Source organism: Diprion similis, chromosome 4, assembly GCF_021155765.1.
Source record: "Diprion similis isolate iyDipSimi1 chromosome 4, iyDipSimi1.1, whole genome shotgun sequence".
In the NCBI taxonomy this organism is placed as follows: domain Eukaryota; kingdom Metazoa; phylum Arthropoda; class Insecta; order Hymenoptera; family Diprionidae; genus Diprion; species Diprion similis.
This window is the reverse complement of record NC_060108.1, coordinates 20,934,854-20,951,154: the sequence shown is the minus strand read 5'-3', so window position 1 is coordinate 20,951,154 and position 16,301 is coordinate 20,934,854. Positions and strand designations below refer to the sequence as shown.

The window sequence follows — 16,301 nt, the reverse complement described above, 5'->3', positions numbered from 1 at the left end:
CCTGGGGTGGTGCTGACCTTTTTTACTTGCATTTTATGCTTTTTTCTCCATTTTCATTCACTTCATTTTACACGCGGTGCATAAGTAATTGACGACCCGGACCCCCAGCGACGACTCGAATTGGGTTACAAGACTAATTGCAGGAAGTGTAAATTGAAAATCGAATCAAGCTTTTGTTATCGGCAGCCTGCGTGCGGTTCTGCCATTTATGCTGCCAAGTTTCATCGTCTAAGCTTTACGGATATGATATGTCTCATACAACTGGAGAAGAAATAGAGAAAAAATTGTATAGCTGTGAAAAAAGTTATGCATATTGCGTATAGATAAAATCTTCGGACTACTTGACTTCTCATCCGCGCTCCACTATCTCTTCCGTTTAAATTTAAATCTCTTATTATAAAGTAAAATAATTTTCTAAATCTGCTATGGATCGTATCATCGTTAAAGTGATGCAAAAGAAAGAAGCTAGCCGTTGAACTGGAGTATTAAAAACTGGATCCTGTTTCGAAGGACTTGACAATTTGCTTGGGTCCTCCACACAGCAAAATGTATCCTGTAAAATCGCGAAAACAACTTTACAAGAATACATGTTGTATGCGTATATAGTTAAAATATTCTCAGCGAGTAAGCGAGTAGCTTGCGTGAAATATGTTATTTTTTTGCATATTCCATTGACGTGGAAAATCTGGTTCCTTGGTCCGGATGGTCAGGATATTAACGATTTGGCGACGACCTTGTCGGACTTGTGCCGAATTTCTGGACCTTGCATGGTCGCCAACTCGCGTGACACGGTGCAGCTAACATCGAGATCAGCGAATTCCGTGCGGTTTTTACCGTGACTGCAGCAATAACATACACGATACGAATTAATATACATATAATATATGTACCTACGTGTGTGCGATGCGGCTATAGATATGATATACACGCGTATACACATAACGAGGTAAGTTATGCGCGTTTCAGACGGGAACGATGCGGCCTACGTGGAGCTGCTTCTCGCTCGTTCGTTCGATAAATGACGTGGGAGAGGAAGAAGAGAGTCAAGTCGAAGGGGATGACTCTCTTTCGAAAAAATTTCTACTGTACTGTATTCACGTGGGTATAGGTACCTACGTGCATGCAACGAGGGCAAAAATAAACGCGGACGACGTATAACCTCGGTGAATTCGAACTGACGCTCCCTTCCTTTTCCCGCGTGTACGCGGAATCCGATATATATATATATAAATTTAACGCGGTTTTCTTCCCGTCTGAACTCGTCAAAGAAATGTTGCGTGAAATATTGAGACACGAATATATAATCTCTTTGAGGAACGATCGCCTGACTTCCTCGAACTTTTCATACTTGAGGCCTGATCGTTCAACTAACGATGATTTTCAACTTTGAAAGTTCGTCGCTAGATTTTTGCACGAGTAGTAAATCAGACGAAAATGGCAAATTTCAACACCAACGGTGTCAATCAATTTTTCGAGACAAATCATCATCATCATCGCGCAATGAAAATCTTAAATTCCGGTCAATTTATCGTTCCAAAAAAAATTTGAAGGAGAAAATATAGGGTGTAATATATTTTTTCGAATAGTTTGGAGGGACGGACGTTGTTCCCCTTCCCGGCGGAGGAGGCTTGCGGTGTGCGGTGCGGTTAACGACAAACATACGCGGTCCGTACGGATCCATAACTTAGCCAAATATTCCGCTTCGTAAAGTTTAAACGTTTCCGTTGAACTGCGCAATGCTATGGGCGCGGGCGTGGCGGTATAGTTCGCGTTGGAGCATGTCGAGATGGGTGAAAAGATGTGAAAAAAAAAGAAAGGAGATATTATACACGGACATTTCGGTGTACGTTTTGGAACGAGTTCTTCGACGTCTCAAATCATCCGTTTGGCATCAAAGTCAGGCGGTTGGTCTGGTCTGAAGCACGCGGTTCGAAATTTCAGATACACCGACAAGCCGTCTTTGATCCTCTATCGCAGGTGGCAATAATTTTCATCGCTAACAATGTAATCCGCATGTTACAGTTTATTTTCACGCGTGTCTCATTGCGACGCGATTTATACCGGGTGTCGTGTAACCTGCCGCCCTGCACGCGTTCACGTCGAGATTCGAATCTGCGGGGGATTAACTTCGCAGCAGAAGCGAGGCGGGTATAATTGAGTCGCAAACTTCGGATCGCATCGCCGTTTCGTAAAAATATTTTTGCCCGTTTCTCCGGCTCCGTGCATACACGGCGATACGTTAGCGCAAAATTAAGATTCTACCGGCGACGCTGCAACCCGACACCTCGCAGTATTTCAGAGCCGGCGTCGCGACGCCCCTGCGCACCTCTCACGTTCACGTTCCGGATGGTTTTACCCACTTGGTAACCGGCCGGATGATCCCCGTTGTTGTTAAAACACTTTACACCGCGCTGCCTTTTACACACTAAATATACGTGAACGTATCGTACATCTTCTACTTATACGATTTGCAATGGTGCCGAGAAAAAGGATGAAAATAAAGAAAATAAATAAAACGCGCACAGCTGGGTGTGAAATTATGAAAGAATATATAACGCGCGTGCGCGTCGCGGATCGTAAAAAATCTTGTTACTCCAGACCTCGGAGATAGGGAGGCGCTTCCGCTATTCTTCGAGCGAAATTATATATACTGTCTTTTATTATTCGCGCCTATAAATTAACACTGAAAGTCATTTCGCAGTCGAGTATCATTATACTATTTCAGCCTACGGCGTGCCTCACGCCTGAACTAGATCGAAGATATTGCAACGCGCATGCGGTTTTATATTTTACTAATCACCATTCGAAACGACCGAACGAAATTATCGCTAATATTTTAATACCTACACCCGGAATTTTCGAGCGCGGCCGGATTCCATGCTCCTCGGGATAACTCCGAGGCACAAATATAATAGAGCTGTGATCCTTGCCGCATCCTGGCACGTTTTCTCCTCGGCCTCTTGCTCTCCGCATAGCTGCACAGGCGAGACACCGCGCACCGCGTAACATAATACGCTGCGGTAGCGGTCAGGAACATGCATCATCGGTAGCTGCCGCGGTGTCGCCGTATATCTCTACCCTTATCCCAGATTATGCCTTTTCCTCTTATCCCATACCTGCACGCGGCTCCTTCTCGTGTACGAGTGAATCAACCATCGCTGAAATCTCTTCCTCGTTTGCATACCTTATACGTACAACGCGGTCAGAGCGATGAGTGTCGAGTAGAAGGAAGTTTTCCTTTTTTCTCTCCTCTCTTCAAATCTTCGCACTTTCCTGTTATTGCGAAATGTAAAACAGGATTAATATGTTTTGGATCGCGTCTGCACGATGGCACAGTCACCTATTAAAATTTGTTCGAAAGGTTAGTTCAACCGCTGCCGGACAACCTGATATATTCGTTTGATTTTTCACTCCCGAAGGGTACACGGAGAGATAAAACGACCCTAGCTAGCCCCCTCCTTTTTCTCTTCTTTGTCTTTTTTCATCGTTTGGAAGAAGGATTAATTTCCGTTCCTCTGCACAGCCCTAGCTGGCATGCGGACCGCGGCGCAAGCTCACGTCTACAGCTGATAAATTTCTACAATCCTTGCTCCGACGCCCGCGGTCCATTGATTGTGTGTCTTAGGGTAGTTGACGCTTTGGTGGACGCAGGTACGCGGAGCTGCACCTGAGGGCCGAGTTGCGATGAAGTTTGGTCGGTTCCGAGCACTTTCTAGCCCGGCGAGCGGAGTGATTAGAACCTGCACATCGGGGGGTGCGGAGGTCGCGGTCATACGAGAAGAGGGCCGCTTAGCGGGGTGCCATTGTCCCCCGATCTGATAGCGGGCCGGGTAGAGTGGAAGCCATCATTTCTGTTCCAGGCATGATACATCGGGCCCTCGTTGCAGGTGTCGCGCTACAAATGCGGCGCCCTCCTATCTTACAAGATCTACTACATCGAGATATCGTCTTCAGCCTCCTTACGCCCCGCGAGAACGCGTCTATATTTTCGATGCTAGCGCCATTTAATCATCTCCGTATCTCCCTCCCCTTTCAGCCCCGCAGCCTCTCTCTTCGGTCCAGTTAAACTCACGCTCTCTAAATCGCCGCAGGCCACGGGGATGGTTTTACGATTCATAAGACACTGTCCGTCATCTCTTTGACTAAATTTCGGTGTTCCTCTCCGCGGGGGAGCCGCTACCTCGGGGTCATACTCGGCCCCAACCTCGCTGCGCGGAGACTCGCGAGTGTCACCGCATAAACCATTCTTTCAAAAGTATCAGGTTACCGAAGCGCAGGACTCGTGTAAGCGCTGCAGTGCCTCGCAGCCCCCGGGGTCCTCTTCGTCGTCGTCGTTCGTAAAATAATATCGTGGCCCCCTTTCACGGAACCCGCGGGACGATCGCGTAGGGTTTGTGTCGCCAACCTGTTTGATCATCCGCTGCAGGACGCTCGGTAGTTCTCGTCCTACCGGCTCGTCGTTTTACTTTCGTATTGAGTTATATGTACGATACCAGTCGATCCTGATCTCGCGACGTCGATCGCGCGTGGGACGACTGGCTATGCAATTCTCCAGACTACTTCTTCTTCCTCCTTGTCCTCGTCTTCGTCTTCGTCTTCGTTTCATACCTATAACTTATTCTTTTCTTGGTACTATGCAATGGAACTTCTGAATAGCACTGTGCAACCGTGCTGCTCATAGCAACGAGCGAACGATTACGGGGTAAAAGAATCGCAACGCAAAACATGAACATGTCATGGGAAATCACCAGTGCAATGCGATATATTACAACCTTTCTTTCGACCAGGCACGTTATGCGTTGGTCTGCGAGCACTCTGGTGAAACAGGGTAAGAATAAAGGCCAAGAATTTCTGTCCACGTACCCATCCTGCACTGTCTTACTATAAAAAAAAAAAAAAAAAAAAAAAAAAAACTGTCCAAACTCTAAAATACAAACGGAATTTGAGCGATGGCACCAATTCCTAATACATGGCGCCTCGTAGGTATTGCGATGATCTGTATAGGTAGCAAACCTCGATGATATTCCGGGGCGTTTCAAGTGGTCGGGAGGAAGCTGGAGTAGGTTGGTACCTACACACAGAGTGGCAAAGAATAATTAGAAGAGAGTGATGGACCACGCTGTAGCGTTTCTCAAAATAGTATCCGGTTATTTGTGCGCGGAACAGTGGCTCGTCCGTCATCCTGCTAACGCGACGTATCCTAGATGTCATTAACATCGTGGCGTTGACTGGCGAGTGTCGAGAGACTAGAACCATCAAGTCGTACGCACTTCGAACCGCGAAGCCGAAGTCTCTCCTCGGGTCGCCGACGACCCTGTAAACCGCGATGCTCCGGGCCTCGTAGCAACCCGTGTGCGAATAGCCAGCGGGTGGTCCTCGTAAAAGATTTAAGGGAATTCTTTTGTCCGAGTTACAAGTTTTCGACGGTGGTGTGTATAATACAGGGTCGCTTCATTGTGGCCGCCCTTCGCTTATATAGTATACTTACACCATACTGTGTACACACAACTCGGATGGCTGCCGGGCAAAGGAGGAAGAAAAAAAAAATAAATGTTCATCCCAAAGCACAGAGGGCACCGCGGGCAACCGACGTTCTACAATGTAACGCGCGTTCTTTTTACGCGTTTGCCCATGCCCACCGACCCCGCAGCTTGCGCATAATAACTCTACGGGAATCTCTGTGGTGAACGGGCTTTCGTCGACGCCGCCCCGGTTGGCCGATGCGTCCCGCAAAAATCGGGCCCCACTGTCGGACCCCGGGGCCCACTCGTTAGCACGCGAGCGACGAGGAACGGGACCAACGCTCGGTGCGCTTATTTGCAAAATTCTTACGGGGGTTTGGTCGGTTCGTTACCGCGGACTGCGTAATAGATCCGATTATACTTGAGGCAGACGGGGAGGGAAGCGAATTTGAGGGGCTGGTTTACAGTGTTGTCCAAAGTCAAGAGGACGGACGTCGGGAAAGTTTAGCGTAATCCCTCCTCGAGCCGTGATCTCTGATCTCTTCTACTTCCACGCTCTGGCCAAACCAACTGCGGCTTACTGGTAGGGATTTTTTTTCTTTTCTGCTTTTTTGCGAGGGATTAACCGCGCGAATACGTTGAGAAAGGGTGCCACACGGTCTTCGGTACCTTCGGGCTTTCCCTTGAGGTCCTTTCTCGAGCGGATCCAGACTCTTTGCCTCGTGGTGGGCAACCTTCCGGTTCGCGTTTTCGTGGGCTGCTGCAGTGCCAGCGGGGTGGTTGGTGTACAGTATACGTCACAGTTTATAAATAACGTGGTTAATGATCCAATGAGACAAGTCACCGGAAGTCGGACGCGCGCGCAACACGGTGCAACACACATGCAGCCACGCTGCGCGACGTGCGGTACCTATATGTACAGGCGATTGTGGCTGCGCATATGGAACCCCATGGATGCGGCCTGGCATATTAGAGCGGGTCGATTCATCAGCCGCGGCGTTATCCACGAGGATGCGGAAATTGCGTGCGTGCGCGAGTAATCGCTACGAGCCTAGCTGCCATAATTGGCAATTTGCATTTTTGAATTTTCACATATGTGTGTATCATGGTGCTTCTGGAGGACGGTGATGGGCATGTGTAATCGCTATCGGCCGGATACGCGTCTTATACCCAACGTGCGATGATAAATATTCAATTCCTCCTCGAATCGCAGAAGCGGACGGCGCGCCCCTCTTTCGCCACGGCGCAGTTCAACGAATCGCTGTATAGCAGTCCTTCCCCTGTACGACCGCAAAAACCCCGAGACATTCCCCGCCCTGGAACTCCATGTTATATACCTGCGTAATATAGTAGAGTACAGCTGCTGCAGGTAACTGCACGACTGCGCCGCGCCATTGCCATTGACTGGAAAGTTTGCGCTGCGCATAGTCATGGGATACACGACGTCGCAGGAGGCAATAACTCGCGGTCCCGATAACGGCGTCGAACAAAACGCATATTTGCGCGGCTCTATATCCTCCGACTCCCTCAAGTTTTTTCCCCGCGCTGCATGCGCTGCCGCGATTCATGCCGCGAGCTGCGTGTGTGCGCAGCGCGGTATAGGACTCGGAAAAGGTGGGAGCGGTGCCGTCGGCGGATATCAGCCAGATAGGTGCGGACGATGTATCGGGTATAATGGAGACCGTAGCTGCCGCAGGTATAGACCGCCGCTAATGCAGTAGCGATGTCGTGCCCGATGGTATAGAGATCGGTCGCATCTGTAGCTCGAGGGACCGGTCGGTGGACCCCGAGGTCCCCCGAGGACGACGGGCTCCCAGGCTCCTGGCTATCTACAAATTTTAATGAAATTCAATCAGATACAGAAGTCGCGCGAAAATCGAGACCCTTCGAGCTTGCATGGGAACGACGAGTCGTAGGTCCGCACAAACACACACACATACACACACACACACACACGCTCTCATGAACCTATGTATCTATAGGATAATCCATGCATAATAGCGTGGAGAACAAACAGCGATAGCCATGATAAGGAGTGAAGAAATGTCGAGGGACGTTGAACGCCATTAACCATAACGTGGCTCTGTTTTTTTCTTACAGAATGTTCGGGGGAATGAAGCGATGCGCTCGATGCCAGGCGGCCATCCTCGCCTCGGAGCTGGTGATGCGAGCTCGCGAGCTCGTTTTCCACGTCCGGTGTTTCTGCTGCGCGATATGCACCATCCCCCTGACGAAGGGCGATCACTTCGGAATGCGAGACGGCGTCGTCCTCTGCCGACTCCACTACGAGATGGGCGCGGAGCTACATCCGGCCCAGAGTCCTCCGGTCCCCGCCTACCCCCCGGGGCCTCACTACCCTGGGCAGCCCTTCCCCTCCCCGGAGTTCCTCAACCACCATCCTCACGGCCCGCACCCCGGACACCCCGGGCACCCTGGGCACCCCCACCACTCGATGCACCCCCACGCCAGTCCCGTTCCTCTTCAGTCCCAAACGCCGTCGGGGCCTGACGGCGCGGGATCACCACCCAAGGTTCCTTACTTCAACGGAACTGCGAGCGGCGTGCCGCCTCCGAGGCAGAAGGGGAGGCCCAGGAAGCGGAAGCCGAAGGACCTCGAAGCCATGACAGCCAGTCTAGGTGAGTGCACTATGCATTTTTAAACTCCATGTATGCTCCGCTAATAATCGCTAATTGCAATGTGAATCGGTCCATTATCTGAGAGAGGTGGAGGATCGAGGATTCTTTGGTTCGAGATCTTCCTCTGTTTACACAAAAGAGATTTTACCTTCATCCTCGCGGCGCGGTTCGGGTTTTTCTGTCCTCGATGCTCCGCGAGCGCTCCCAACGGCCGGCTATCGCATCTTCCGCGGGGTTCTTATGCTACGCTTGTACTCTTCGATCGAACCCGTCGAGCGGGACGTAATTTTTTGGTCTAGTGAACCCGGCTGGTGGTCGCCTTTAATGCGTACAGATTGTACATGTATACCCTGACTCCGGTCGTTTTACCTTCGCGGGCAATTCCGTACGTAACGTCGATTCGGTCGATTGTCTATCGTCGCCCTACGGTCGCGTGGCTCGCTGGAGGGGAGAAAAAATGAAATGAAAATAAAATAAATTTCATCGATATGCTGCTAAAAATATCGACGGACCATCGGACGTGACGTCACGCTTCGTTCACTCCGCGTCCGGCCGCACGTACTTTCATCGCACACACACACACACAAATTGGTATACGTATAATACGAGTATACACCAAAGTCTATATCGTTTGAAAAGTAGAGAGATAAAAAAACGGCAAAAACCACAGGAGTGAGATACTCGGGTCGGGATGTCAGGTAAAATGCAAACCGGAGCTTCGGTATCGCGCTTTAAGCAGCCGTGAATCGGATCAGACTCGATTAAATTTTAGCGTTCAAGTGTGAACGGACGTTAAGGACGTTCGACCGTAAGACTGCCATCGTCAATCCGGTACGCGTTCATCTGCGTTCGAGCAGCGGATCGGGATGAGTTTTGCGAATTTTTCTGCGCGTTCCCGAACTCGCGCAGCGGAAGAAGAAGTCTTACAAGCGACCCGCAAAGACCGAGTCACTTTGCCCCCGTGTCAGGTACGGTTGTAAACTAATATGTACCTGAACCAACACGGATTCCCAGAAATCGTTGGAGCGCGAAGTTGCCGCTGGATGCTGGATGTCGGCGATGATCACGATGCCCGCGATGCTGCTCAACACAAGCTTGTAGATGTTCCTGTTTACAACAAAGTTCGGTACCGGTTAAAGATTTCCGAGGTTTACTGCGCCGGCATAAAAGCCGGCCGACTCCGGCCACCTTTCGGTGGTATAATAAAAGTCTAAACTTCTCGTGAGAAACTTCGGATTCACGCTGGTCACACTACCATGAGAGAGAGAGAGCTGCACGGCTCCGAGGCATTCGAGCCTTTCGAAAAAGGACCTGCAAGAGGATCAGCGGCCCTTGTCCTCCTCTCTCCTTTCTGCGCAACCACAGTTTTCGCGTCCATGGTACCGGGATACGCCCCGGTCTCGAAGAGCCGTTGTCCAGGTTCCTGGATTATACCAACCTTAGCTGCGGGCGCAAAGAGTGCCTCCCTCGATGGCAATCGGCTCGCCTACAAGAGCCTCTTGGCCAGGAACATCGGTACCACATTTTACGCCGCGGGAACGTCGCGGGAGCCACGATCAGGCCCAAGCGAGCAACCGGGGCCCGAGGACCGAAAGACCGGTAAAACCACACGCCGGGTTCAGATCAAGTGATTTATTGATGCGTGGGCGTAAGGCGTTTGCCACCGAACCCTGATAAAATTTGTCGCGGCGACATAAATTTACGCATGACCAGGGCCGCCGCGCGAGCGAGTCGCTCAACGTATTTCAGGACACGTCTTTATACGGCAAAACGAGGAGCAGCCGAGATCAACCGACGCTTTAATACCCTCTCACCTTTGGCGTGTACACGCGTAGATACACGATGCGCCTTAACTCTGTACCAGAATTATGGTCGTGTAGACCATCGACTAGTGGATGGTAATTCGGACCGAACACGGCACTCGATGTGTTCAACTTCGACTCTTGTCTAGCTTTTTGTTATCTCCTACCTCCGTGTTTGATCATTTGCTTTTTGTCTGTAAGGTCTGGCGATTGGCGCTACGTGCCTGAACAGACTTGGAAGACCGCGCCTACCGCACTGTACGTAGTCATTGAATTTGTAACATAATCTATTCCACTTTGCTTTCGATGTACGTTTGAAATTAAAACGAGTCCTCCGCTGAAAACTAATTTCCATAGAGGGTCTCAAAACGCCCGTCGATATCAGCTCGATATTGACTTGTTGTTTTAATTAAACGATTACTCTCGGAATCGGTATCTTCAATTCCAACTTTCGACTTGGCGTTCATCTGCAGATTTTTAAGTGCAAGTATGGGAATCTACGAGTAGTGAACGTCGATTTTACCCGTTGCGTGTATAATTTAATTAAAACATTCAGATTAATTTGCGGCTTCAACGTCGGACTCTCTTATCGTAACGACGTTTCCATAACGACGGTATTTCAGATCTGCACTCAAGGAAGTATTGCAAACTCGTAATTACGAAGACGGAACGACGCAATACAATTCAATTCTAATCCGTTTAATGTTATAGTTCTCGGAGCAGGATATCTCGTCGGCTACAGTTTGCGAGCTGATCAATGCAAAGTCCTTACCCGATACGCTCGTTTGATTATTGGCACACGTGCCTACCCATGGGCACGCGTAATTACCACGAGGTAATTCTTAATTGCCTGCGACTGGTTTCTGCTCGACTGCAAAGGCCAAGGTCTTCCATGGTCGGACATATTATCAATGAACGCGAGGCTCGATCCTGATGCGCCACGTGAAGATTGTACATAATCACTTGGATAGTTGAAGAAGATTTCGAAGTTTCCTTCATCCGCCTTTCCGATTGTCCCAAGCGGATGAAGATAAAAACTTGTCCACTGATCTGAAACCGATCAGAACGAAAGAGAAACGGACATTGACGAACGATCGATGTTATTTAAGAATGACGGACGTTTTGCAGTTTCTTTTGCTCCTCGTAACCGACACGATTTCCGACGTCTCATATTCGACTGTTATCTCGACGTGTTGAGGATCTCGTTCGACTCGGGAACCGGGTAAACGTGTCGCAGACCCGCGTCTTCAAAATCATCAGGTACTGACTCGAAGAATCCCGCGTGGGTGGATTTATACGACCTATCGTATTCTTATCGCGAGAGATCTGGTTTAATATGCAAATGCGAACCGGTCTACAGCGTATAAACTTGTGTCGCATCGAAACGGGTGAAGCCCCGGCAGCCCGATCGAAGGGCTAAGTTAATTGTGCGGCATCCATTAGCCGGGCATATAACGTTGTTCCAAATCGGACGTTACACAGTGGCGGGATCCCCACTGCGCGAGACGATGTAGCCATCAGTATCGACTGCTTTACTCTTATATATTCTCGGTACGGTCTTCGGGGCGGTTGGTCGATGGAGTCATCGGTCAGTAATTACGAGCTAGTTCTCCTCTCCGTTGCGAGCTGGCTAAGCGACGCTGATACCTGGCTGCATGCGGGAGCGAAGCGAGCTCGCTCTAGCAATGCCCGATGCCTATCATAGCTCATTAGCCCACCGAGTGCAAACGAGAGACCTGCAGCAGCCGATAGCCGGTGCAGGGAGTAAGAACCCGCGAGGAGTGCGGTACTGCCGTCAGATAATACACGTGCAATTACAACTCTATGCAGCAAATAGTTCCTGGGCACGATACTTATGCATACATACCTACGTGGAGTACAGACGGTACGAATCTATCGAAGATCGTGTCTCCACGTGTATTCTCACGCGATTAATTCACCACCATTCTTCTTCCCCTGTGCTTTTCAGACCTCAACTCCTCCGACTATCTGGACATGCCTTTTGGACGAGGCGGTCCCGGGACGCCGGGGATGCCGGGATCCAACAGCAGGACGAAGCGGATGAGGACCAGCTTCAAGCACCATCAGCTGAGAACGATGAAGAGCTACTTCGCGATAAACCATAATCCGGACGCGAAGGACCTGAAGCAGCTCTCCCAGAAGACCGGCCTGCCGAAGAGGGTACTACAGGTGAGAATGAAATCGCATTTCCTTATTTCGGTCAATTAGAGGGGCGGAATCCCCGGGGTTCATCGCGACCCCGGCGTGTAACCTTAATTAATCGCGGCAATATTTCGGGCGAGATGAACTGCGCGCGCCGAGAGCGATACCGCGGCTCCTGCATGAGCTCGTGGCCAAGATGGATGGCACTCTGGGCTTTTCTTTTCAAAGCGGCACTATAAAAATATTCACATCTCCGTCTCCTAAGTATACTCCTTCCAATTAGTGCGTTCTAGTCGGCGGGCAAACGTTCGGTTAGAAGAGTCCGCGATATTTCCGTCGACGCCGGCAGCCGCTTCTACGTACCCGAGAGAAGCGCTCCGTCAGCCGGGACACCGTGTCGCGGCGTCTCCTCTTCGCCCTCGCCCTCACCCTCGCCCTCGCCCATACCCTCGAGCTTTCTCTCTTGGGCTTATCTTTTTTTTTCCTTTTTTCATTTTCGTTTTCGTCTCCTTCGCAAAGGTTGCACGCACGTCTATAAGGAGGTGTACGTGCGAGCTGTAAAGTACGACTTTCATGCGTCGCGCGACAATTACACGCTAGGCTACAGCCTCTTTGCGGATAGCGCCGCGCGTAATGTTCGTGCGCATTCGCGCGCGCGCGCGCGCAACGCGTCCGAAACTGCTAGAGGGTGGAACAGGGAAAGAGGGAGTAAGAGAAAAGGAATGAGAGAGAGAAAGGGAAAGAGAACTCCGGTTGACTCGATCGGTGTTGTATAGATATACGTTGTACATATATGCACGGGCGGCTATACAGCAACCAGCTCGGGTTGTTACAAGTTATCTCGGAGATAAGCGGTGGGAGGAGAACGCCATCTTCTCCACTTCCTTCCGCCGTTGAACGCAAGGAACCGTAAACCACCGAACCGCATTACTCCGTGACTTAATTGCAGTAGTCGGACGACCGCGAGGTTTGTAAATGTCGAACTGTATACGCGAATTGTGTTCGTGTGTGTGTTTTTTTCTTCCTTTTCGTTTTCTGCGATGCTCTGCATTCACCGTCAAACTTCGCGCGTACCGTAACTAGCAAAAAGATAGCTACTAATTAAATTTGAAAAACTTGTCCAAATGGATTATATAATCGAAAGCTTTTTCAACTCTGTCTTAAATTTTCCTCGTTTGAAACGTGCAGAAAATAAATTTCCTAAAACGTAACCACACGAAGTACCTACGTACCTACTGTGAACGTACACACGTAGCTTTTGCAGAGTTATAGGGAAGAAGTAATTAAAAACATATTCCGGAATGTAAAATATGTGTACAACAATGAGTAACACGAGAGATTGATAAAAACACACACATCCTATTCACATTTTGCTCAAACCGTTCCTGCAGTTTCCCACGAGGCAAGCAGGATATATCCTACCGCATGCGGTTATATATATATATATACATGTATACATATATATTTTCGCTAACGGCGTTCGAACACCGAGTAGTCTGTATATCTCGGTCTCAGGGAGTAAAAAGAGGTGCGAGAGGGGAGAGAAAGAGAAAAAGAGAGAGAGAGAGAAGACCTCTATTGTACTTGGCGTAGCGCGGTGGCTTGGTGCCGCGCCATCTTGCCCGATATTGATCGCGGCCCTCGCGAATACTGAGCTCTGAGCCGACCACTCGACTCTTCCCTTCGCGACTCCTACGTCGCGGGCAAACCGCGAGGCGATTTCATTCCTGGGGTCGCGGGGGAGTTAAAGCGCCGTTCCCGAAGGAGGAGACTGTCTCCAAGATGGCGACGCGGCGTCTCTTCGCGCTCCTTTGTTTCCTCGACGCCGCCTGATCGGCGATTCCGGATTCCTCTCCGGATCGGTGAGGAGGCGGCAAGTGGAGGTGAATCCTCGATGTAACCGAGCTTTTTCTCGCATGTGTTTCAGGTCTGGTTTCAAAACGCCCGCGCAAAATGGCGACGCATGGTGCTGAAGCAGGAGGGAAAGTCAGACAAGTGCGGCGGAGGCGTCGACGGCGGGTCTCTCGGCGACCTGGAGCTTTACGGTAGCAGCGGAGGCAGCGGAGGACCGCCGATGAGCCCTCCGTTCATGCTGGGAGGACCTCACAGCCCCGCATCCTTGGCCTCCCTGGACTGCGCGTGATGGGTGGACGCCGGTATTTACACAAGGGCGGATCGAGTCTGCTGCCACGTGGAAAAACCACTGCGTAACAGCTTGTAGGCGGAGGAACACCGCGAGGTGTCTTCCTGTCGTTTCTTTCCTATCTACGATACAGTCTCTGGTCAAGGGCTCGAGTAAGAGAGAAGAAAGCGAAAAGATAGATAGATAAATAGATAGAGGGGGGGGGGGGGGGGGGACGAGAGACCACGGGGAATGGGAATGAAACGCAGTCGAGGAGGCACACGGCGAGATTTAGTGAACCGATTTCATAACGAGATATAACCATTTGTATATTATACTATACCATCGTACGACACGTTATGTAATGTATATGTATAATAATATGATGTAGAGGTGTCGTGACGACCAAGACTGTACATTACAATACGATATTTAAGGATTAAGGTAACTGTGTAATTTTCTTTATTTTATTTTTGATTTTATTTTTTTTTGTTTTCTGATCGTTTCATTGTTGCTGTTTATTTTTCGTCTTCTTTATTTAGGTGGTTCTTTTCTTCTTCATACGCGTACGCGTAATTTGTGAATATTTATTAGAGAGAGAAAGAACAGGTTAAAGAATGAGAAGTGTGGTAAGAAAAAGAGTGTAAAAATCATTTGTAGGCTTTTATATAATATAATATAATATTATATATAATAATATTATCACTTAAGATATTGACGAAGTGCAGACACTTTTAGTCCGAGTAATGATGGATATTGTTGTATTTTTAGGTATATGTATCGGAGATGAATATATAGATGTGTATATATTTATATATTCGCAGTGTACTGTACAGTTGACAAGCGTGAAAGAACTCCAGTATACGTATAATTATATATATATATTTATTAAAGAAATCGTATAGTGAAAAGTGTCGTCGCGGGAGTTTTTTTTCTCTAATCTTCTTATTTAATTTTATTCTGATTCTCAAATCTTACAAAATTTGAATCAAAATTTCATCATGCATCTACTATTCGGATTTGTATCGTTATTTTGACGAACGTTCGAGGCAATGCGGAACTTGCTCAGAAGATGTACGATGAATGAAGAAATAAGTAAATAAATAAATAAATAAATGAAGAAATGAAAAATTCATTGTCACAGCGAGCACAAAACTCTTCGAGGTATATAATATATATGTAAATAATAATAACGAAACGTTCCTGAATTTTCTTAAGCACCGCTAGGCTCTAGGTCTGTATTGTATTACGATACTAGCATTACTAAAATTAATAATGATAATTATTATCCTTGTAACACACCGGAACGATTATCTGATTTTACAAGATGATTTTTTTCATTAAATATATTTTACAGTATTTATTGAGTTATGCAATGTGACATCCTCTCATCATCCTTGCGTTGGCCCTAAAACTAACCCCCTCACGCAGGATCCTATTCAAACGTCGCCAATCCTGAATCCGACCAGCAGTGATAACGACGCTTATGATCAAATTACTCTCAAGGTATCTGCATAAATTCCATACACACACGATTCTTCTTGGCGGCTGTACGACTTGTTTGTTTTGATCGTTGATTCTCGGAAGTTGTCGGGCAATCCAGCAGCTCGTAACTGGCCAACAGATTTCGACGATCAGTCAGTCGCGTGCCGGCATTCGGGGATTGAAGTGCTCTTCGCGAAAAGTGACCGACTTTCCGTGCTAGTTAATTAGTTCAGTGTCGTGCACTGGATGTTCGCAGCTTCTGCAACTTCCGTCGCTCAGCGGATCTCGGCAGGGTCATATAATGCATCACAGAAAAGGTAAACAACATCTTCCCTTCCATTATCGGCACTTTTATAATATCTCTTGAATCACAAATTTCTGATGAATTTTTTCTCGCCTTGTTATTACCGCGAGGAAATTCTTCCTACCACACATTTATCTTGTCAATTTCAATCGTTCGACACATGCAGACCGGCTCGGGTATCGAGTGTCCGGATAAGGTCATGGCTCACTCGGAACGTATCTAAACGCGGCGTGTAGAATGCTTTATTGGGATTCCGAGTTAATGCCCGAGGACGTATCTTATGTGCAGGTTGCAGGTGTACACGCATCTGCAATTTGCTCTGCGCTA

The 16,301-nt window shown here is 48.6% G+C and overlaps 1 protein-coding gene across 2 annotated transcripts in view; it reads left to right on the top strand.

The window, feature by feature from the left end:
• LOC124405576 (protein apterous-like) overlaps positions 1-14,670 on the top strand; it is a 32,204-nt gene extending 17,534 nt beyond the window's left edge. For both annotated transcript variants that reach the window (XM_046880604.1, XM_046880603.1), the window contains exons 3-5: positions 7,563-8,098; positions 11,870-12,090; positions 13,991-14,670. In XM_046880604.1, the coding sequence (XP_046736560.1) occupies positions 7,563-8,098; positions 11,870-12,090; positions 13,991-14,206 (973 nt within the window). In that variant the 3' untranslated portion in view covers positions 14,207-14,670. The remainder of the gene's footprint in view (positions 1-7,562; positions 8,099-11,869; positions 12,091-13,990) is intronic.
• Positions 14,671-16,301: the final 1,631 nt, after the last annotated feature.